This window comes from Limanda limanda, chromosome 8 (genome assembly GCF_963576545.1).
Source record: "Limanda limanda chromosome 8, fLimLim1.1, whole genome shotgun sequence".
Taxonomy (NCBI): domain Eukaryota; kingdom Metazoa; phylum Chordata; class Actinopteri; order Pleuronectiformes; family Pleuronectidae; genus Limanda; species Limanda limanda.
The window spans coordinates 12,498,456-12,522,292 of record NC_083643.1 but is presented as its reverse complement, the minus strand read 5'-3'; the positions used below and the strand labels follow the sequence as shown (position 1 = coordinate 12,522,292).

General features: G+C 43.4%; 1 protein-coding gene across 1 annotated transcript; it reads right to left on the bottom strand.

Annotated features, from left to right (window-relative positions):
* Positions 1-1,743: 1,743 nt before the first annotated feature.
* Positions 1,744-23,556, bottom strand: sema3d (sema domain, immunoglobulin domain (Ig), short basic domain, secreted, (semaphorin) 3D). Its single transcript, XM_061076434.1, has 17 exons — positions 23,349-23,556; positions 19,386-19,546; positions 16,944-17,006; positions 16,723-16,842; positions 16,522-16,615; positions 15,750-15,878; positions 14,019-14,155; positions 11,770-11,884; positions 11,466-11,535; positions 10,960-11,104; positions 10,332-10,554; positions 9,900-9,988; positions 9,704-9,745; positions 9,025-9,182; positions 7,647-7,711; positions 7,337-7,476; positions 1,744-2,196 (listed from the first exon to the last, which is right to left on the bottom strand). Exons 1-17 carry the CDS (start codon positions 23,554-23,556, stop codon positions 1,744-1,746), a joined length of 2,412 nt encoding a protein of 803 aa, XP_060932417.1.
* Between the last annotated feature and the right edge of the window lie 281 nt (positions 23,557-23,837).

Sequence of the window (23,837 nt, the reverse complement as noted above, 5' to 3'; positions counted from 1 at the left end):
TGTGAAACTTTGTGATATTTTGGCGCTTGATCTTCCTCTCGTTTTATCACTTTTCTCTCCCTTTTGTTTGCAAATTCATTATAGAAGAATGAGAGGAATAAGCGACCACTCAGGAAGCAGCAGAGAAGATTATAAAAAAGCAACTTTTGATTCTAAAAGATATATGAATAATGAAAATAATGTAAAAAAGTGTTTTACGTGCTTGTTTCTTTATTTTTATCATTGAACTCTGTTTTAAAGCCTGCTCTCGTCCCTTCTCCCAGTCCCTTCACTGTTTCCATTTTTGGGGAGATGTTTGTTCTTAGTAGCCGACTGATAAATAAACTATAGACGAGGAGGAAGTGTTTGAAATATTTATTGTCTTTGTTACCAGAAATCACTGAGGAGAAAGAGACAAACTGGGAGACTTGAATGTTGTGCGTGTGTACGAGCTGCATGAGTGTAAAGGGCAAGTAAACATGTTCAATTCGAAGTTCCTCTGCCAATCATTTCACCTAAGACAATATTACACTTATCACGTGTGTTGACACATACACATGAGACAATAATAGAATCAGAAATATAGAAAGTTATATAAAGTTTTGAATATCTCATCAGCTTGGTGTACAAGTCTCTCGCTGTGTCACCTGCAGTATTTGAACAGCTCGACCAAAATCGAATTAAAGACGATAGTAACTGTTAAGTCAGTTAAAACAGAAGAACTCCCATGACTTTGATAACATCAGGTACAGAACGATGCCTGTCATGTTCTTATCATCAGATCCCTGCACTGTATGATACCATCTCCATGACTGTATAAGTCTAACTATGCAGTATTTTCCAGGTCATGCACATTAGCTTTTATAATGCCTCCCTTTCATGCCACTGATGTCTATGCCTTTAGACCTTTACCAGTTCATTCTAGGAAACCTGTAACTCACGTAGCCGGCTCACATGCTGTCCTATGGTTTCCCCGAAAGACGTCCTCTCTCTCTCTTTCCCCCCTGTCTCTCTTTCAGACACTGGCTTCCATTAAGGGAGAGCAGCTGCCCCTGCATCATCATGACATCTGCATACAGTGTCCTGGCGCTGCTGCATCAGGAGAGGCTCAGCTGAACCGACCCGGAGCCATTCTCAACCTGTCTGCTACACGAGACGGCACCTATAATAGATTCCCTGCACACAGATTTTTGTCTGTTCGCAGAATTGAAGCGGGCAAGAATTCAGAAAACACAGCCCCCAACAACAAGTTTATTTAAATACCTGAAAAAAGAGAACGTCTACTGAACCTACAGCACTTATGTTAAAAGTTTGTACAAAAATATGTTATTTGTTTCAGTCAAAACATAAAACGGGATTATTATTAACGTAATACAGATTACACTAAAATGAGCACGCCGTATCTCCTGTACATGCTATACAAATATTTACAGTCATTCAACATGAATGCATTGTCATCGCCATTAACAAAACTCTTATTTCTTTTACACTACTAGAGATTAACCTCTGAAACCACTGAAATGTTCCTACATAGTTAACACCTGAAGAAATTACATACTCTCACAATAACACTACGTTAAATTGCTAGTTAAAATTAATATATTCAGTCGGAACTATTTCAGCATGAGTCTTCCGTGCCACTGAGTAACTCTGGGTTCGTTTTTGCTTGCCCACAGATTTCTCAATGCAACTTTACAGTTCTGTCACGTCTGGGGAGCATTACACAACTAATCCAGATTTTTATATGTTGTACCTCATCCCTCATTATTCTGCTGTCCTCACCCTCCCACCTCTTCCTCCCCCTTCCTCCCTCTCCCTGTTGTGTCTCCTGTTCCTGCTCTTCTTCATTTCCTGGATGTGCTTCCACTTGGCAGCTCCCGGGCCGCGTCCCCTCGCCCTCGACGGCCTCTTCTCCAGCCACAGCGAGTCGCAGTACTCCTCCAGAGAGCCGAAGGGAGAGCTCATGACTCGCAGGTAGTCTTTGTACCGCTGCCGGGGCTCGCCGCCGTGTCGCGGCTCCACCACGGGGTCATCGCCGGGCTTGGTCTTCCCGTCCAGGTGGCCGTGTGTAACGAGCTGCAGCGTGAGACGGAGGAGTGTGTGGGTGAAGTGCGAGTGCTCCTGAGCCACGCACACGTACACGCCGGCATCAGAGGCGTGGAGGGAGCGAATCAGAAGGCCTCGATCGGTGTGAACGACACGATCATTCAGCCTGACCTGGAGGATAGAAAGAGCGCAGAGTCAGGTCATTTTCCCACAGCTGTCTGCAGGTGTGGCTCACCAGCTAATGCACAATCACAAAAAGGATTTGCTACAAAACAAGACATTTTGTGTGTCTGTATCTGCACATATCTACACTTGCTCGATACACTCGCTCGATACCTCCCACCCTATTTACACACACACACATCTTCATGCCTGATTTGTGCCCAAGCTGCATTTAACCTGGTAATGACCCTGAAACAGGAAGCATAATGACGTGGGTGTGGTGAGTGTCACCCACAGCTTGTTGGTGAGAGGTCACCATGTGGTGTGGAGAGATCTTTAGATGCATGATGAGTGTCAGCAAAGACAAAGAAGGGTTTTCAGATAATGGTTTGTGCGTGTGTGTGTGTGTGTGTGTGTGTGTGTGTGTGTCTGTGTGAGTGTGTGAGGATGAGTTTGAGCTTTAGACCACCGGAGTGAGGATGTTTCTATCTCTATTCACAATGAATGGGAGTCGATGCAATCTCCAAAGAAGAAATCCATGTGTCTCTGTGTGTGTGTGTGTGTGTCTGTATGCGCGATTGCATGTGCATGTTGTAAAGGTGCAAGGGGTAAGTAGTGTGCTAAATGTTTACGGTCCACCATGATTCATCTGGTGGCACGGCCGCTTTCCGGACCTAAAACAACACAGCTGTGGTCAGAAGACAGTCAAAGAGCACCAGAATGTGTGTGTCCAGTGTGGGCGTACGTGTGTGTCCCTGCATGTGTGGATGCTTCAAAAGCATACCACACACAACCATACTCCAACCGCCAGAAGGTGCAACTGATAAGACGGCTACAGAAAGAGGCTGAGGTGTGAACTTAATTAGGCAAACCATGTGTGTGTTTTGTGGCTTTGTTTTCCCATTTTCTTCTACACAAAAGCATCTGTATATGTGTGTGTGTGTGTGTGTGTGTGTGTGTGTGTGTGTGTGTGTGTGTGTGTGTGTGTGTGTGTGTGTGTGTGTGTGTGTGTGTGTGTGTGTGTGTGTGTGTGTGTGTAAAGCTCTGTGTTGCTTTCCAGGTCTGACACTGATGATGTGTTGTCCAGGCAGAGGACAGGCCTCTTTGCACTGTGACCCTTTCTCACCTTTGACTTAATAGTTTGTCTTCTATCACATTCTAGTTTGAGGACATTGGGAAATATAAAGAAAATGTCAAATCTAATATTTGTGAAGTACCTGTGGAGAAAAAAATCTTCTTTCAGTCAGTATCAATGTGTTTGTTTGTGTTCATGTGAAGCTGTCTCAACTACGTCATCCCAAAGAGAGGCATCTGTGACTAAACAGCAATGTCAAACATCTTAACTCACCCAGATTCTCTGTCTGTCTGAGTGTCTGTGTGGGCGTGTGTCTCTGTGAACCTGGGCATCTGATGAAGCCATCAATCCCGAACCCTAATCTTGAATAACAGCAATGCAATAGGCTCTGACTTGCTTTGATGCATTTTGGTACGTATATGAGTGAGCATGCACCTGGAGTAATGTGATCTTTAATGGTTTCTTGAAAGAATAACAACTGTGAGTAGGCGATTTCTGTGCCTATGTCACCCCAAGCTTTCCCGGAAGGCCTTGCTTTGTTCTAATGAACGCCTCCCATCATCCATGCTTTTCTTATTACTAATTTTCTAATGGGCCAGGATTCCAGGCTCCAGGAGGTGAAGTCACACACAGGAACAAACAACACATACACACACAAACACACACACACACACACACGCATCTCTTCCAGCTCACATCTTTATTAGCTGATTTTTACAGGGGGATAAGAGGGGGGAGTGTGTGCGTATGTGGAGATTTTCGTATTTGAGTAAACTGCAGGTGCTGTGAGCAGCTGGTCGCCGAGGACTCCTCTTTCAAGAGTCTTCGGGAGGCTGCGTGCGGCGAGCGAGAGGAGAAACATCGAAGGGAAGAGACTGTGGGAAGTCACAGAGGCGGCGTGGAAAAGTACGAGCAAACAAAGCGGACAGAGTGAGGAGTGTGAGGCCAGGAAGTGAGGAGAGATTAAGGTGGCGCTGGTGAGGAGAAGGGTGAAGGACAGGAGAGGAGATGGGATGACAGACAGGGGGAAACGGGGGGGGAGAAGTACGGGGGAGTGAGAGGCTGAACTGAGCCAGACACTTCCGACATCACCCGCTCCGATATCACCCGCCCAGCTGCGAGAGCAGGTAGATAAAGCGTGGAATCCCCAAAACCAGCTGAATGAACAGAGGGACCAGTTCATACGATGCCAGTATTTGGGCAGAAGTGTTTTTTGTGCTAGACACAGCTGCCGGTAAACACAGCATTAACAGTGGGTGGTGAGGAGAGGGGAGAACAACACAATAAGGCAGAACTATAACTGAAAAGAGAAAAAGTGACAGTGAAGTCATGTTGGACTTTAGAGGCGAGGAAATGAACAAACAGCCTTGATTACAAGGACACAAACACAACTTCCATCTGCCAGAATACACAAACAAGGAGATGTTGCTCCACCTGGCTAAGAGGCAAAAGGAGAATAATTTGACCTACACTACTTCTGGGATCACAAAAGAATCAAAATATTAACAGAATTTAAAAATGACTTATTTATGTCCTGAAATGTTAATTGAATGTTAATTTATGAAGAAATTACAAGGAACAATTAATCTTTTATCCACGTACAGTTACTTAAAAAATCCCTTTTTGTGTTGCAGCTTCCCTTTGTCTTGAGTATTGAAACATCCCTAATGTTAGCTGGCTGGCTGCTGAATAATTGTGTTCATTTATTTAATTCTTTATTCGTTCATCCATTCAATGCGAGTCTGTTGTACTATAAAGCTGCATTCTCTCATTCTCTCATTTGAATATATTCACCATGAATCATAATGAGCCATCAGGGTTTTTTCAGGCTTCAGTCATGACATAAGGACGTTAGATTACACATCATCATTCAGTCTGACAAACTTTTACAACTTTTACACTTTGCTATAAAGCGTCACCTTTGTCTGAATGAATACATCAGAAAGAAAATGACTAAAAACACTTATTAGCTTAATGCTGCCAGTAAGTCCGGGTGGGAGCTCTCTCTCATTGGCAGACAATGAGTCACCGAAAAACGACTCCTGGACATGTTGCTCTTATTAAAATCACTGAACTTTAACTGTTAACATTAATCCTTTATATTGTTTAGATAAATACATTTTTTTATTAAAGTTTCCCTGCCTATCATGTGACGATCCTGTGGGAGGAAGACCTCCTGCAGTCACTCCCTCATCACTTTGTCTAGAGTACAATAGGTCACATTGCATCGCATGCCTACACACACAAACACAGAAAACACCCCATTGTCTTCATTACCTCGGAACACATGGCCGTCCCTAGGGAGCGCTCTGTTATGATTTCCGCTGTAGGGGATCATTAAGAAACACACATACATACACACACACACACACACACACATATATCCCCACACCAAACTAAAAAACACCGGGCTTTCTGCTGCGCGGGCCCATAAAGGACCACATGGGTCTTTAGTGGCCTCTGCACCTGTCAATGTGTTTACATTCACCCCTGAGAGCGAGGACAGGCGGCCATTTGTGGGAGTAAATAAGTGCAGCGGGAAGAAGGGAGAGAAGGAGGAGTGGTGATCGGGACGCTCACAATGGCCGCAGGAAGCTTTGAGTGTTTGGATAGCGCGGGGAAGGGCACCTGGGCGCTGAGTAAGCAGGTCTCGGTTGTCTTCTCCAGGAGACAAGTGTCATCATCAACGAGTTTCTCTCCACACCTTCAATATAAACACATTAGCTCTCGCACACTTCTCTCTGCACGCCATCCTCTCTCCCAGGAGCCGTCCGTAAAGTTACTTTCATCCTTTGCAAAACACAATTAGTCAGGATAAGATTTGGATTCACTCCCAAATCTTAGGTGTTAGTATTGATAACTATGTTTAAATGGACACATATGTTCCAGAAACCTTAATCTGAATAAGACATTACTCCGATTACGTGATGTTTCCAGGAGATGGTGATATGAGACCATTCATCTAACTAGCTTAATCTGTATATGACTCATGTTAACATTATGTCCACTGCATCATTTGTCCAACGCTACACCCAAACCCAGGGCACGTGTCATCATGCACGAAGCTGCTCAGTCCAAGAGAAAACTAATCAAGTCCGACCCGAACCCAACTGGTGTTTAATATTTAATGTCCAAGCTTGACGAGCCCAATGTTTTTTCCCATTGCAGGCACGTGCAGTGTAAAATGACAAGTATCCCTAAAATGTGACTGAACCTAATATCTAAAGTTTGTGTAAACATGTTGATCTTCTACCAAATCACCAACTAGTCATTGTTTGACTTTTGAAATTGTTCAATGTATATTCGTACAGCATATTACACAAGCTCCGTGTGTGTAAATAGTTGTTTTCTGTTTTTCACCACTTCATTTCTCTTACTTTGAATAAATAAGTGGTGTCCAACAAAAACAAGCAGTTGCATTCCACCATGAATACTTAGGCCACTCAGTAAGAAATGAGCAAGAAAAGAAAAACAAAGTTTGAATGCAGGGTAAGGTGTAACTCTTCTCTTCTTTTTTTCAGTTTTTCTATCTGTCACTGGAGACAGATGACGTCCCATCGCCATCTCCTCGGATAGGTCTGGTTTAAGTCATCCCTCACCCTCCTCAGAAACCGAGAATGTGCAGAAAATTTCTAAAAGCCCTCGACACTCATAAACAACTATAATGACTTTATTCCAGGAATCAGCCAGGCCCTGAGTTGCTCCCTTATTAGCTGTAATTTCACAACCTATGTGGCTTTGGGGTATTCAACACTGCATCTGAGCTGTGAGTGGTATCGCCATGATCCATGTGCATTGCTTTTTATCTTCCCCAAGATAAGCAGGATCTGCAGCGAGGTGATTTGTGACACAAACAGTGGTGAACAGGTTCAACACTCAGGAGTCACTAAAGAAGCTTTGAAGGGCTCACGTTAGAATTTCCCCTGCTTTCTGACCTGGTATCAGAAAAATGTTACCCCTCAGGTAAAATAAAGTGAAGCAAAGCAAAAACAAGAAACAGGAGTGTGACAATGATTTGTGTCTGTCTTTGGGTGATGCGTGTGTACATGCGCTACCATGCGTGCACTCGCTCACCTCCTCCTTGCGTTCGGATCCAGGTCTCTGGACGTACCACCGGATCTGGGCCTGCTGGGATTTGGGGATACACTCCAGGAATGTGGAGTTGCTTTGCACCCCGTAGAGAAGCTTCTCCTGCACTTGTCCTCCACCAAGACCTAAAGAAAACACCAGTGTTAATGATTCAAGAGTCGTGTGCGCGGTACTAATAAAAGGGAGAAGTCATGCAGGTTTCCACGAAGCGCTTTTAAGTGAGTCATTTATCCGTTGACAGAGAAGAAAGAGAGATGCAGCATAGGATGACATTTTAGGAGAACAGTCCACATACTGTCTTCTGTGTCCCAGCACTGACTGGCAGGGTCGCCATGTTTGATGTCCTGTCTCCTGGCTCGCCTGCAGATCAGACACATGAAAAATAGTTTTTTTAAATATGACTAATCGATAAGCTCAAAGTGGCAAAGCACAGAAAACTGAACACATCAGCCTTGTACCGTATAATACTTATCTGCAAAGTATAACAGTTTCACAAAATTAAAAAATCCACATTTAGATATTAAATGAGTTGAGTAAAGTAGCTAACAAAGGTCTAGGATACCTCTCGTACGTTTGCATGTAAGAGAAAACAAACATGTGAGCATTTGAAGAATTTGTCCCACTTTTACGCCTGGCAATTATTTTTCACAACCGCTTAAAATGTGATTTATTTGGTGGCCGAGGGAGCTGAACACACTGCAACTTAGGAAAACACAAGCTAAAAGACAAAATACGGGCAAATTAATCAATCTGACAGCACATGCGCTGCAAAAACCAACAACTCAACCTAAAAAACAAAGCTTTGCAGCTCATTTGTCTGGATTTAAGATGACCTCCGATTACTGGTGACAATCAGCGTTTTATTTTTAAGGATTTATGTGCGAGGCCTAAAGAGCACGATGCCTTTAGGGTGAGTCCAGATCTACTCCTGCTCTTTTACTGCAGAAAAAGGCACCATCTGGTAAAAAAGTGCAGAAGAGGTTAAGAGAAACAAAATATAAAACACCAACAAACTGCAGAAACTGTGAACTCCCTCTGACAGGCCCATAATAAAGAGACAGCCACGGGAAAACACACACACATGGAGAGAAGTGGTGCAACAAAGGGTCAGCTGAAAGCATTTTTGTCCAAGTTTATTGTTACAAATAATACGAGAGCATATCAAAATATTTCAAAGTCCTCATGGCACGGACACACATGTGCTTCTATGTTTCTGACAGAGTGAGTAAATTAAACAAGTAGCATTGTGTTCACATGTTTATATCCAGGTCAATATTGGTATATTAAAATTTTTTTTAACTTCTCAAGCTATGTGCTTTGATGCCCTTTGATGTGATTGATGCTATTTGTGTAAAATGTGTGACTTGCAGTGGTAAAGTAATAGACCTCAAGCTGTGTACAGCTCAAAAATCTATATAATGGGTGGGCTTGGTATCAATATTGAACATTTAAAAAATAACATTTACTAACTTAATGATGCATGGTTTTAAATTATAATTAATATTGTATTGGCTAGTATGTCTGACCTAAGGTATTTCTGGTTAAAGCCTTAAGTACGTGGTAAGCATGTCCATCAAAAGGATTATCTATAGGGGACCCTAAGAATATCTATATATACAGATTGTATATTCCTATATGAAGTAAAGGAATATAGTGTTGTGTGTATACAGCACCTCTTAGATGCAGGGATGTATCGGGAGCATGTGCGTCCGTCCCAGGCGCAGTAGGGATCTCGAGCCAGGCAGCACTCAGCGCAGGCCTGACCGTACAGGTGACATCTACTGAGAGAAACCTGAGCCAGCCCCTCGCTGGAGCCCACGTAGAGCTGTTGCTGTAGTAAAGAAAAACACATTGCACTCCTCTTTAGTGAAGGTAACGATAGAAGACAGACAAAGATAGAAAAACAAATTCGGCATGTTTGTTATTCATTTATTAACTTATTTTATATGCAATAGTAATCTAAGAAATATCAAGCGACGCCTGAAAGTTATCAGGTTTTGCAATTGTGACTCTAGAATCTACAACCACTGAAAACACTAACCGGCACACACACAAACACACACACACACACAGGTCAAACACTGCTGGAGATTAATGGAGGATGTGATTGGGCTTGAAGCGTCTACTGACACCACTGACCCTCAGATAATGAGGGGGGGGAGCTGGCAAGAAACAGTGAAGTCTTAAGAGTGAGAGAGAGAGTGGTAAAGGCGATGCAGGACCGATTTGGGGATTAAAAACTGTACGTCACTGTGCCACATCAGGCATGTGCACATAAGGGCATGGAGCAGAGGGGACATGCAGAAATAGTTAAGAGCATTGGAGGAATATGGATGAAAAAGGAGGCCGGACCTGTTTAGAAGACATCTTCATACTCAGGATGGGAGTTGGAACCTGCGAAAAAATGTTAACAAATAAACTTTAAAACCATTTTTAAACCTCTATAACGCACACTGCTGCAGGTCTGTACATGAAAAAACAATCACTCAGAAAAATCCTTGCAGAGTTTGTGGATTTATGTGTGTTAGGATGTGTTAGTTCAGCAGACCTGGAAAACTTGAAGTTCTTCGAGCACGACTTCCTCTGTTGACCAGTTGTCTTGCTTGATGCTCACCACCTTCAGAACTGAGCCGACATCTATGAGGCAGAGCGTGAGACAAGATGTGAATAATGTAAATCAGGGATTAATCACTTTTACTCACTTCCTCTATGAGGCAGCAGGAAAAAATACACAGTTTTTTATTTAAGGTTGTTATAGAGAACATGATTAAAAGGTACAAGTGAGTCAGTACTGAGATTTGAAATAAGAAACTGGATCCAAGAGCAACTTTACATTTATTCAATAAGAGCAACAGCAAAACCTGCTTCAGGCTGAGGACCAGATTGGCAGGATTGTTATCTAGTGTCCTCTGGTGGTGAGATATATAAATGCATGAGACAACCAGGAGCTGGTGTGTGTGTTTGTGTGTGTGTTTCTCACCTGTTCCCAGGAACATGACCTCATAATGTCCATCCTCTGCTGAAACTCTGTCCACTACAACCTTGGTCAGGGTGTAGTCCACTCGGACACGTGTGAACACGGGCCGTCCGGTCAGAGGCTGGACGGCCTTATACATCAGAGGGTGGAATCGGATGAAACTGACGACCTCATCTGGGAAGTCTTTAGTGGTCTTGATCCTTGGATCATATGTTTTGCTCGGACACTGAAGGCAAAAAAAAAAAAAAAAAAAAAAATCTAATGCAAAATATTTCACATGGTTTTTTTTTCAATTGAGAGGCTCTCTTTACTGATTTACAGTTACTCGTCTCCCTCTGGTGGTTGCATAAAATACTGCAGGAGGCAAAAATAATCTGGAACATCTGTGACACTCCTGCTCCCTCCAGCCTTCCAGATACCTGACCACACCACCCAGCCCCCTGCCCATTCCTTTTTTTAGCCTCAATGACGGAAGACATATCAAGTGTAGATGTGATCATCATTAAAAATGTTAATCTTGTTGTAATTATCAAAAAAGCTCAGGATTTTTAATATAAAAAAAATCTACAACTAGGAATGATCAAATATGAGATTCTTGTTTGTGTCTGTGGTTGTGAGTTCGGCAACGAACCGTTCCAGGACGTGGATACGGAATCCTCCCCTCATATTCTATCCATCGGTGGTCGGGCCCCTCCTTGTGGGCGTAAGGTCCATTGAACGCGGCCCTTATATCCGCCATGCTGTACACACACACTGCTGAGCCACGGAAAATGGAGCTGAGAGAAAAGGGGACAACAAGGGACTTTGTTAGAGGGAGAGCCCACAGGTGGATGAAAGTTGCTTACAGTCACGTACTGAGGTCCGAACATTTTCCTTAGACATGTGACCGACGCAAAATTGACAAAAACAAACACAAATTAAATGTCATACACGCAGAAGATGCCGACAAAGATTGTCGACTTGGAAGACGAGACTCAAGAGCTCTTCACGATAAAGACAAACGCTGGTGTCAATGTGTATCCACAAAAACAGCTGAATTTAAACATCATGCCCATCACTCGCCGGAATGTTCCTCACATGTTCCTCCTGTTGTGGACGTGAGTACATGTCTGAAGAACTGATCAATACTGAACTTACCTGGAGGTGGTGAAGACTGCATACACTATGGGGTTTTTCTCATCTCTGGTCGGGAGCAGAAAGATGTCCTCTAGAAGAAAGAGAGAGGGGGAAGCAACACAGACGTTATTACTGTTTACTGCACCGAAACGATTTATCTGCATCTCTATCTCTATTTTTATTCACAGACTCTAACCTGGCCTCTGAAAAACTCCGCTGCTTGTACATTAAGAATTGTGACATTCACTGTGAACATAGTTCCTTGTGGATAAACCCCAGCTTATTGGTCTAGATTTCCACTTTCCCCATCTCCTGTGTGACTTACGGAGCTCATCGAAGTGTGTGTCCACTCCGTCAGGTCCGGGGATTGAGCACACAAGCCTGGCTTTGAGGAAGGTGGTCCATTTATTGGTCAGACTCCTCAGCCCACCCACGTCATTCTGAAACGCAACCATAGACAGAGAGTAAGCAAACCGCAGTCAGAGCAGTGCAGCTGTCCAGCAAGGCCCAAAGACATACTGCAATCAGAAACACACACTGTACTTAACCACAATCAATGAGTGAAATCTATCTAACAGGCTCACACACACACGGAGGCAACCCACAGAATCTCAGCCCGACTCCGAAGTCCTGCGCTAATTAGGAAAATAAACATGCTATCATGAGCGTTAGCATGGATCTGCTCATTCGACTCAGACAAAGGAGAACTTGTGTTAGTGTAATGACAGTCAGGAGTAATTACAAAGAGAAAAGGAAACAAAATGAAAAAGAGGAGAAACAGATCAAAGTGCTGTACATTTATAGAAAGTAAATCCAGAGGCAGCTGATTAATGATGCAGATTTGAACTTAGCATATGAACTGCGGTTTAAAGTAGCCATCTCTGACTGAGCTATGATGAGACCGTTCAAGATCACCTCTTTGCGATGCGTAGGAAACTTAACAGAACCTCCCTATTAAACTTAGTCGGAGCGCTGACTAAGTGCTATAGAAAAGACCGTTATGTTTAAACACACTCAAAAACACTTTTGTTTAAGAGACCCAAAAAAAAAAGAAGAAACGTAAGCACTTAATGAGGATTTCACAATGGGGATAATCTTCAAAGAGGATTGGAGTGAAGTGCTCTCATTGCTTTTACATGCAGGGGGAAAAAAACGCACTTAAAGATAATGAAAGAGAGGGACGAGAGAAGACGGAGAGAGAGAGAGAGCGGGATCCCCGAGAGGGAAAGCAACAGCGAGAGAGGGCTGTAATCCAGAGGAATCTCCTTCCAGTCTGCCTTACAGCTTACTCTCAAGTCATAAATGCTCTGAGAGCTTTTCTCCGAGAATGTGGCAATAGAGCTCTGAATACAAACAGCAAACTGCTGCGTGGGCTGGACCCGATTTTAATGACTGCTGGCAACACTACGGCACAAAATGAGTTTCCCAATCATGAATCCAGTCGGGCCCCTGTCCTCTGTCAGCTGTGCAGTGTCCATCCAAGCTTACAGTTGTTTTGACATGCTGTCAAATATAAGTTAATGGGCACTGGAACATGATACGCCTCTCAAATGTTCCGCGGCATTCTGACAACTGAACACAAAGATAGATTGTGTTGCTTCATTTGTTCGGTTTAGACATGAATTTGAGATTTGCATGAAAATTAAATATATCTGAATATAAATCATGCATCCCGGCCTTTTTAAAAAATATGTATTTATATCGCCCCTTTAAAGCTAGTGCTGGTAAGTCGTTTCTGAAATATATTTTATCATATTTGCTGAAACAGGTTTTTGATGTTCATTCTGTTTGAAATGATTGGATAGTGTACCTGAGTACAAGTCGGGGAGGTGGAGAGACACACACCACTGAAGGAGAGACGATGGTCAAAGGTTAGCGAGAAAGTCACGCAAATACTGCCCCCTAGCTGTCAACAAGCATTGCACGTTCATGTGATGTGTGGGAGGCAGCTTTAACGAGAGGGAGGAGGTGGAATGTATCGATTGTATTTGTATTTTTTCAAAGTGTAGTCTGCGCTTGCTAGCTTTTCGAGGATTACCAACCCTACCTTAAATAGGAATACATGCAAATCGTTGTAGGTCGAAAATTATGATAAAAAAATAAATTATTTTAGTAATGAACGATTTACGTAGCAGCAGTTTTGACGGACGTGTCAGCAGAGCACAGAGGGGTTAACAACATGATGTACTGCCCCTGACATCAGCGCCCAACAACTCTTTCAGACGACTACAAAGGAAGAATTTCTCAGCACGACCTGCTCCTAGCGGACTTAAACACGTCTCTTTGTAGCAGCTGACACAAACATCCTTATCCAGTCAGATCAATAGCAGGAAAGACGACCAAAAACATTGTGAGACATCCGCTTTTTTACTTGTCCCACTTTGTTCTACCAACTCTACCAAACACCATTTCTCTTGTTGCAAGATCCGCATCTAGTTTCTCGTTTGGGACTTTTCCATCTCCCTCCCCTCTCCTCCGCTGCCTTTCCGCCCGTATGTCACGTCTTCACCTCACCTCACCTCCTCGCCTCCGAATACCTCCCCCTCTCCTCACCTCTCCTGTGCAGTATCTCACCTTGCACACACGAGCCACTCGGGTCAGGATGCTCTTGTCGTTGCCCTCCCACGACACCTCGCGGAAGAAGAAGTATATCTTGTCATCATCTGGGTTGTAGGTGTCTGCGATGGGATGAGCAGCTACAAACCTGGCCTCTGAAGACACGGAGGGGGAAAGAGAGAGAGAGGGGAGAGTGTTGAATACGTCAGGTAATGGTTTTGCCACGCTACACCGTCATGACAGTGACATTAACGCTACACTTGGAGCAGGTTTATTTACGGTCTCGCTCTACTTCTGCAGAGAGATCTGATTTATTTCGGTTTCTGTTTACTGAGCTGAGGCTGGAGCCGCACATTAATCCAGGCTCAGACATCTTCTCTAATCACACATCCACACTGGTTTAAACATTTTTCAGATCCTTATGGAAGTAAGGTAACAAAATGTAAATATTTAAAGAAAAATCTCCTGCATCCATGAGCTTATTTAAAGAGGTATTAATTGATTATTTGGTAGTGTCCATGTTAGGGGAAGCAGAATAAACTTTAAACACAGCATTGACATATTATCACCTTAATTGTACAGTTGTACATAAACACTTTGCCTGGACATAGAGCAACATTAACGTCCATTTGGAGTTGTGTTAGTTGGAATGTCTTGAATGTAAGAGCATTATTCAGTCTCCTTTCTGCTCTATTTTGGTCTCAACCAACTGCTTAAAGACAAATATTGCTCTTAATGCAGTATATAGAAAAATAGTTGACATTTTATATAGCAGAGGTATAAGATTTAGTGTTATCAAAACTTTTAAAGGTGCTGGACTAATCGCAACATAAAAAACATGTCAAGAAAGATCAGCGTTTAACAATGTATGATTCTGTATTGAAATAAAGTGTTGTAACCAGGGCATTAAAGCCATAAATGATGTAGGAAAAGTAGTGTGTGTGGGGAGAGGAGACATCATTGTCCTGATTCAGGAGGAACTAGTCCAAAGTGTTGCAGCAACATTACATCAACACTAGCTCAGCCCCTGGAAGCGGAGCCATCCACCAGAGGGTGATTTCCCCACTGGAGCAGCTTAATGTACGACTGCTAACACACTCCACAGAAGGGCATTGTTAGTCCAGCCACACTGGAAAGATGTTCCACAGACTCACAAGTACGGAAACAATGTAAGAAAATGATGTGCTCTGTCTCTCTCTCTCTCTCTCTCTCTCTTTGTGTCCGGCGCCAACACAACAGTACACAAACTGAGCGAAGGAGAGAGAGAGAGAGAGAGACAGAGGCGTAATTACTCCAAACATCTCTGACTGTGTGGTTGTGAAATGTGGAGACCATGTGTAAGGATTTAGATCCTGGTGATACACAACAGCCCATCAGTTGATGTAACACACATGAGACAGAGAGAGAGGACTCCCTCCTCAGGGATGACTGTGCATGTGTGTGTGTGTGTGTGTGTGTGTGTGTGCTTGTGGTTTTGCGGTAGTGTGACTAAGGCCGTGAACTTTGTGGCACACTGTAAATTCCCCTGTAGGTGTGGTCCCTGTCCAGCTATGGTATTCATATAAAGGTCCCAGCTTAATGAATAAGTGTGTTGTTTCCTCTGTGCTGGAATGCCAATAACCGTCCTGAAGGCACAGAGAGGCTCTTTGTGTCAGTGGAGAGGCTGGAAGTTTGGAAAAAAAGGCAATAAAAAGTTTTGAGTGCGATCGGCGCTGTAATGTGGATCCGTGCACATGTGCGCGTGTGTACCATTGATCCAGTAGTCCTCGGCGATGTCTGTGCGTATGTAGTGCTGGTCTGGTGGAGGGCCAAGGGAGCGCGTGAATGTCGTGTCCTTGCCCAGGAAGTCTGAAGATGTGCCCGCGTACAGGTACTGATCTGCACAGAGGAAACAGACGGGTCATTCAAAGAAGAGAAAACAATCACAAACTCATGAAAAACAACTTGCAAGGACATGTAGCACATTTTTATTAAACTTCTAAAATTTCAATACCAAAAACCAGAGCCTAACCAATATGGATTTGATGGGGGATATTCCAATACTGCAATAGGGAGTAAATTAAATTACCACCCCAAGTATATATATATATAATGATTCCTTGATAGATATGTAATTGAGGCTTGATTTTTCACAGTTCAATCATTAAAGTTATAGTATAAAATGTAAATGTATCTCTTGTCTGCATTGCTCATATCGGGGCCAATTTTCTATTAGCTCACCATTGAATCAGTGGGGAAAAACACACAGTATGATGATGAGTTTCAAAAACACATGATGTTTACAACCCTCTGCCAAGTTAGTTTGTTGCTGCCTATGAAATGTCTGCCTGCATTTTTCCTGACTAAAATAATCTGGGGGGGGGGGGAAACGGTTGGAGCATGAATATAAATGTAGTTAAACGACTGAGTGGAGACGTGAAGGGAACCATCATTTATTCCTGGGTGTACAGGACTGTGCAGTAGTAAAAGTCCTGGTGCATGAGAGATAAGGCTGCCACAGCTCAGCATTGTGTGATGTTACCTGTGAGGACGGAGGTGAATGGCTGCAGTGGATCAAAAGGACACTTCAACCTGCCAGACTCCACTGTGCGAGGCAGCAGCTGGAACACACCATCCTGAGACCAGAGGGACGCTAATGTTACACTTTCACAAAATGTTTCATCCGCATCCGGAACTCCTGCAAAAGTTCTCGCTCAGCTTCACTCACTTAGATGTACTTTACCTCTCTGCGCCCGGTGACTTCGATGAAAGCACAGTTTGGGTGAAAGGCTCCGGTCCCGCAGGCGTAGACGTGTGTTCGGTTGTAGTTGTGAAGCACCCTGACAAAATTTGCACACTCCAGCTGGATGAGCAGGGAACAGAACAGGAGCGATGATGGACGGAAGGCTTTAATTAACAGGTATATTCTGCACAACCAGTGATGCTCAGACTTTCTGCACTTACATTTGCATTTTTCCCCGCCAGTTTGCACATTTCCACGCTGTCCCGGGAAGCAGGCCAGTGAATCTAATAACGGATAAAAAAAAAAGGGGGAAAGTTTGTCACCTCATCTCGTAATGTACAGTGTAACCTCAGATCTCAAATCGGTGCTCATGCAGTTACTTTCCATTTATGAGATGCGATAATTCAAGATTTTAATGGTCGAACTTTTAAAATGTATATGAAAAAGCTGGGGAAGCAGTGCTCTATATCACTTTGAGCCATTAGAATTCACTTTATATCATGTTCCGAAACAGTAGCCAGACAGTAGTAGGACTGCAGTAGGTTTTTTTATCTGCTGTTTGGAGTTATTACAGATTACAGTTATACAATAAGCGACACCTCTGGGTGCTGGTACGAGAGAGCAATGGACGTATACGATTCGGTGTCCCTTCGCTATACCCCACCGTGTTCATACATGTGTTATAACAGGCTTATGTGCTTTGAGTTTTACCTCGCCTAAATCCTACCAAGGAGCGCTATCGCCGGACTGGTTCATGTGCCGACAGAGCTCTGATACGCATTCAAACACACAGGCACAAATATTAACACATCTCATGATTCCAAGTCGGCGCATGCCGCCAAGGAGTTCTCACAGAAAACCAGCGTGACAAGGTGATGTTTTGACTCAGCGCAGAGTGTGGCCAGTATAGGAGCTTAGAGTGGTTTTGAAGTCCTGTATATGAATAGATTAGTGGCCAAGTTTTATCGCAGCTCTAATGGGAACATTTAAAGACTGTGGTGAAAGGTTTACAACATAGCAGCAGGGAAATGAGCAATCAGCCAATTACAACTGTTCATCTAAAATATGTCAAAAGTTCCTTTGCTCTGACTCGTTGTGGTCAAGTGGCAACCCACCATGACGTCAGCCACTGGTTTGGTATTTGGTCCAGTGCAATCTTTGAATATTTGTGAAACCACGGGTAGATTTAGAGTGAGTGAGTTTGTCAGCCAAACGGAGACAGTGCACGCCAACCTGCAACCAGAACTAGCTTTTAATCGCATGGTATCCGTGGCCCAATACATACCATGCTTCATCTTTATTTCACTCTTAATGGATCCATGATTTACACAATGAGCATCATACTGTATTGATGAAGACTTTAATCTACAGATTTAGACCATTACGGTTAAAAAAAACCGTTTTAAATCAAGATAGAACAATATTCTCTTAATGAAGTGATTTTTTTTTTGCCCTCTGCTGGTCATTTGAGAGAATACAGGTTTCAGGCACCTCAACGTTGGCTTCACTTTCCAGACCCAGAGTTTACAGTCTATGGTTTCAGGGCCTGCTTCAGAACCACTGAAATTGCCCTCTGGAAATAAAAAATAAACATAGAATTTCCAGTCCCATTAAAGAATGCGAATCGGTCTGAAAGCCATCTCCTGAAATTCCAGGTAGAAACAACTGGAATGTTTGCTAGCAAAACATTTTTGCTGTGTTTCAGTGCCCAGGGCTGCTTTCCAAGGTATGTTACCTAATGAACTGATAAACAAGCAAGTTTGTGTGTCCAGGTCACATTCGCTGCGAGGGGCTGGTCCCCGAAGGCTCGGAGAATTAGGCTTATCTCCCATCAGTATCAGTTACTAGAGGGGCAACCAAAAAGGCAACACTCTGAGAGCACGACTTAAAGTTATAACAAATAGATAACCATCAAATAAACACACCGCCGTCCCACTTGTCATCAACCTCAGCTGCATAAACACACACTCACATCCACAAACTTTACCATATGGCATGCGTCCAAATGCATTCGTGTGTTTGTAGAAATGTCGAAGTGTGAGCGTAAACGTGTGCAGTCTGTGTGTGTCTGTGTGCGTGTGTGTGTCTGTGTGCGTGCGACTGTGTGTGTGCGTCCTCCAACACGATGACCCTGACCTCAGGAGACAGACAGTTTCTGACTGCCACTAACTGAAAGGTGAGCTCTTCTTTAAAACAATATACGTCTGAGAGCATTCCAGCTAAGAAACACAGTAATGGAAAAATAATACCTCACATCGCCCTACTTAATCGCAAGACAGGTATAAGTGTCATGAGCTTATAGGCCAAATGACTGTCTCCTTAAAAATGAACCGTTCACTGCACATAACAGAGGTTATTAGGGATGTCTCAAGTGACTCCAAGCAGGATTTTGCATGTCTGGGGATTGGGTCAGTGTGCGGAGGCGATACTCCATCTCCTGTTCAAACTTGACTTTCTTCCAGCACTATCCCTCTGTCAGGGTGTGGGGCTCTTGAAGCTGCTGTAAACACTTGGAGGTCGACCTAAACAACCGCTCAAGTTGATCAAATGGCCTGAAAGGCTACAGAAAACAAAAAGCTGCTCTTTGTGTGTCGCACTACTTTAATTCTGTACCTTTACATAAATTATCTGCACATTGCTATTCTCCGCTCTGTGTCCGGTACCTTTCTGGGGGCTCTGGCCAGATTGTCAGGGTCAAGCAGATAGATGTGATCTCTGGCTCCCAGCAGCAGACGACCCCTCTCCTCATCCAGCAGCAGCGAGTGGGAGTGAAGGCCGTCAGATGGGCCCAAAAACAGAGATTCACTGCCAGTGAGCAGCAGCTCTGGGCCAGACAGAGAGAGACAGACATTAATACATCAGTGTAAGTAACGTAAATGCAAAAATGCAATATCTGGCATTGAAATACAGTAAATTGATACAAAATAAATAAAAAATAAGTAACAGGATTAGGCTGTCAAGCTTAACTTTTCCCCTGCACCGAAATCCCAAAGACAAGCGCTGGATTACCTTTTACAAAATTGTTAAAAACATGTCTTGGCTTGATCTGAAGCTGCGTAATCCTCTATGGTTCAACACCTTAGCTGCACGCGCTGACAGAGAAGACTTCCAGCAAGACAGTATTTCAGTTATGCAAACTTTTATCAGGGTATTTTCATGGCTACGTCATTTATCATGGAGACATCTCTGAAACAAGGGTCAGTGGATGGGAATTTTATTTATTTCTAAAGAAAACACCGTATTCGCACATGACTTGGTTTTTCTATGGTTGAATATGCCATCATTATTATTATGTTTTACAAAAATGTTTGTGCTCCTACATGTGATTTTTTTCAACTTTCTTTTATTGTTGCCTTGTAGTACTGACTGCTTTGCAATAGTCTTTAATCTGTATCTTATTAATAATAATTAACATCATATGTTTTGTCACCGGCAAAGCACTTTGAATTGTATTAAATTGGTTTAAATGGTGCTTTATGAATAAAGTTTGATTTTTTTATTGGAATATTGAATTTCAAACCCACACATTACTTGCTGGTTGATCTTTCGGTGGACTTATGATTTACAATGGTAACAATTTAAATATACTGTATATAAAGAGTTAAATATTCTGCCTTTAGGCAGTTCTTCAGTTACTATTGGTGGGTCTTTGGGCTTCCAAAGCCCATTAAGAGACTTGGAGCTGAAAACCGTATTCTCGGCTCAGTCCTACGTCCTCGATCTCCTTGATCTGAGGAAATCTTTTCTATCACCAGGCTCTTTTCATTGCGCCAGTATAGCAACATGCCTTGAATAAACACTGGCTCAAAGCGGTGCAGTCCTGTGGGAGTCACTCTGAATGGATTGACATTGCGATTACCCTCTTGGTGTGAAGGACTGAAGAGGTTACCAACCTCCAATATTTGAACATCTGGGACCCCTCCACACCACGCAGTCCCGCTTAAAGCTCCTAATACCTCCTCCTATACACTGGCTCACACACGGCGCACCCCCACATGCTCATATCTTTCACCCCCACGCACACATCATGCAACTGCAGCAACAGACTAAACCTCACAGAGAGATTAGGCCAGCTAGCCCTTGGCTAATGCTAATCTGATCTACAAACACACATCACTGCGAGTGCACAGCAGCCGCCCGCTTGGCTGTTGCTGCTCAGCGTGGCGCTCCACACCTTTCTGCCCTCTGTCCCGTCAACAGCTCTTGATTAACGTCCCTGCGGGTGATTTAGGGAAGACATCACCAAACTGGCTGGATGCAAACAGGGTCTTCTCTTCTCAGACTGTATAATACCATTATATACATTGTACACATAGCTCCAGATAAGTTAGACTTCCTAGAACCACAGCTTTATGTCTGATCATTCGAGACGAGGTCTTTTAAAATGGGAAGGTTGCTGTAATTATGCTATATGAGTCAGCCATATGCGCCGGGACAAGAGTCACATAACTTCAGCATGAATAAGCACAGTATTCATTAGAAGTAACCTACTGATCATTGTTGCTGCATTTAAGCCAGCTGAAATGAGGCCGCTGTTTTCATGCTGCATGATCACAGCCTCAGCTCGGCCATTAATATGCAGCGTAGGATGTTCTGGCCGTGGTTTCAGAAAACACCGATTAATGTCTCACCAGACACTGATAAATGTGAGCGGATGTTCTCATTTGCTGTTATTAAGCAACTTTTTCTCAATTAGTTATGTAGTTGAAACTGTTATAAATATAGAAATGTTCGAAAAATGTAGGGTATGACGAAAAAACTGTAGCACGGTGATGTAACTTCATCCTTTTAGTCACACGTTAAGAACAAAGGCCTCACAACCGTGTGAGCGTGCATCAGATTAAAGGCTTTGAAATCAAGACCATATGATTTTACTTTTCATTTGGCTGAAGGCCTTCGAGTCGTCGCCTCCCTGGATGAAACTTGAACTTCACGATGAGTTTTTCAGTGTCGCGGGGGGGGGGGGTCAGAGTTGCTCAAGTTTTAGAGACGAAGGCAGTTGTTTGGAGGCGTTCACTCAATCAGGGACGATTTCACTTTGATCGTTTCACCCTTCACTCATTGAAGCTGCGCTTTCACCGGGGGGGAGGAGGGGCCGACGCGAGGTTTGAAGAGTGATCACCGCTGGGTGGTGTTGCCCTTGAGCGGTGTGCACTGATGAGACGATGACAAGCCGCGTGCTTGATGTGTGCGCTGCGTTTGAAGGTGATTTTACTTTTGATAGATTCTTCTCTGCCTCAGTGATTCTGACTCGGGAGAACCATACATGGACATTGTTCTACTTCTACCGCTGTTTCCATGAGGTCCAAAGGCAAGAGGGTCTTTCTCTTGAATGAGCAGCAGGGTTTAGTGAGCAGTGCTCGTAGTCAACACAGAGAAGCGGAGACATTAAACCCATTCTGACTGGACATATATAAAAGATCAGTTGACTGAAATATCGGCGCCCAATAAAAACCAATCATAAATGAAAGAATGAGCTCCATTTTATCAACTGGTGAGTTTGGAACAAACATTAAATAAATAACAAACTCTGGTGCTAAATTCGAGACTAACTGCTGAATAAACACTGTCCATAGCAATCATTATTCCTGCAGCTACTTACATATATTTACTTTGGACATTCGTGTGTATCTATTTCCAGCCATAGGGATTTTGGAAGCCTTTGACCAGGGGAGATTTTGGGAGCTGAAGTTAGAGCCAGTTTACTTTTAAGTCACAGTGGGGTTTAAGTTTTATGGAGCAAGACTGAAGTTCATTTGTGTGCCGCCGATATGAAGCGTGAGGGATGGAGACTTTGAAGTGAAGTTTGCACTGAAGTTCAGGATGGATTTTAAGCGGAGCAATAATTTAGCTTTCCCTCGGTGGCACAAAGCAAACAGAGTTGGCTAATATACACAGAGCGGATTGAACGACTTTCTCCCGAGGACCAGGAGCATCAACACGAGATGTATGTTCTCCACGTGACTCAGACTTATAGGACTGCACTGCAATAACAGTGTATTTCATTAAACACAAACATTAGCCATTGCGTCACCACCGTCACTAATATAAATCAGACTTCAGGATTAATGTATATTTGAGGATTAAGAGACTGTGTAAGTGTTTCACCAAAAGTGGCCAGAAAAAGTTTCTGCGCTCTCAAAAAGATGACAAGGAATGATGAAGTGGGCTGATGGATCAGTAAGTGGATCATAAATCTTTCACTATACTTAAACAGTATATGACTTTGTGCGATACTTCTTTTCACTTTCCCTCCCGGCTGTGGGCAAAAAGTCACAAGAGAAATAGAGACGAGTGGAGGGAGTTACGTAAAGAGACAGACAAAGCTACACATGGTCTGGAGGATGTGCACTGAAAGACTGACAGTAAAAAATAGTTTTGAAAAGAAAAAAAGAAAATGAATGGAACCAAAGTTCGGATTCCCAGTCATTGCACGATCAAACTTCTATAAAGTGCGCTGAAGAAGAAGGCTGCAAACTTCAGACAAAACATGCAGAATTACTGCAAATTAACCAAACTTTACTTTGATCTCAAACAGCAAAATAACTTGAAAAATGTCAAAGTATAAATATAATATGTAATAGCAGTAAAACTTCCAGACAAATCAACAACATCTCAGTTCTTACCTCTGTGGCTGAGTTTGACCCTGGGGACGCTCTGTTTGATGCCTGCTCCAAAAGGAAGGGTGGCCAAAAACATCAATCCCACTAATAGGACCCCAGGACGGGATAGCACCTTAATCCTCTTCCCTCTGCCGTCATAATTACTGCCAGACACGCAGAGCAGGGTCCTGACTTCATTCAGACTCTGACCGCCTGAGTCCTCTTTCTTCATGGTGTGTGGAATGGTCTTGCTCCGTTGTCAATCTGCCCTTCTCTCTGCAACCCTGGAGGGAGACCGGTGTAAAGAGTCAAGCTAGGGAGGAGCAATCATACGTGCGCTTGTGTGTGTGTGTGCGTGTGTGTGTGTGTGTGTGTGTGTGTGTGTGTGTGTGTGTGTGTGTGTGTGTGCGTGTGTGTGTGTGCAGTCTCATCTCAACTTCATGCAGGAAATGTACACATGTTTCTGTTTCACCATGGAGCCCTCCAGGCATGTCCCCTCTCTTTACCCGTCCC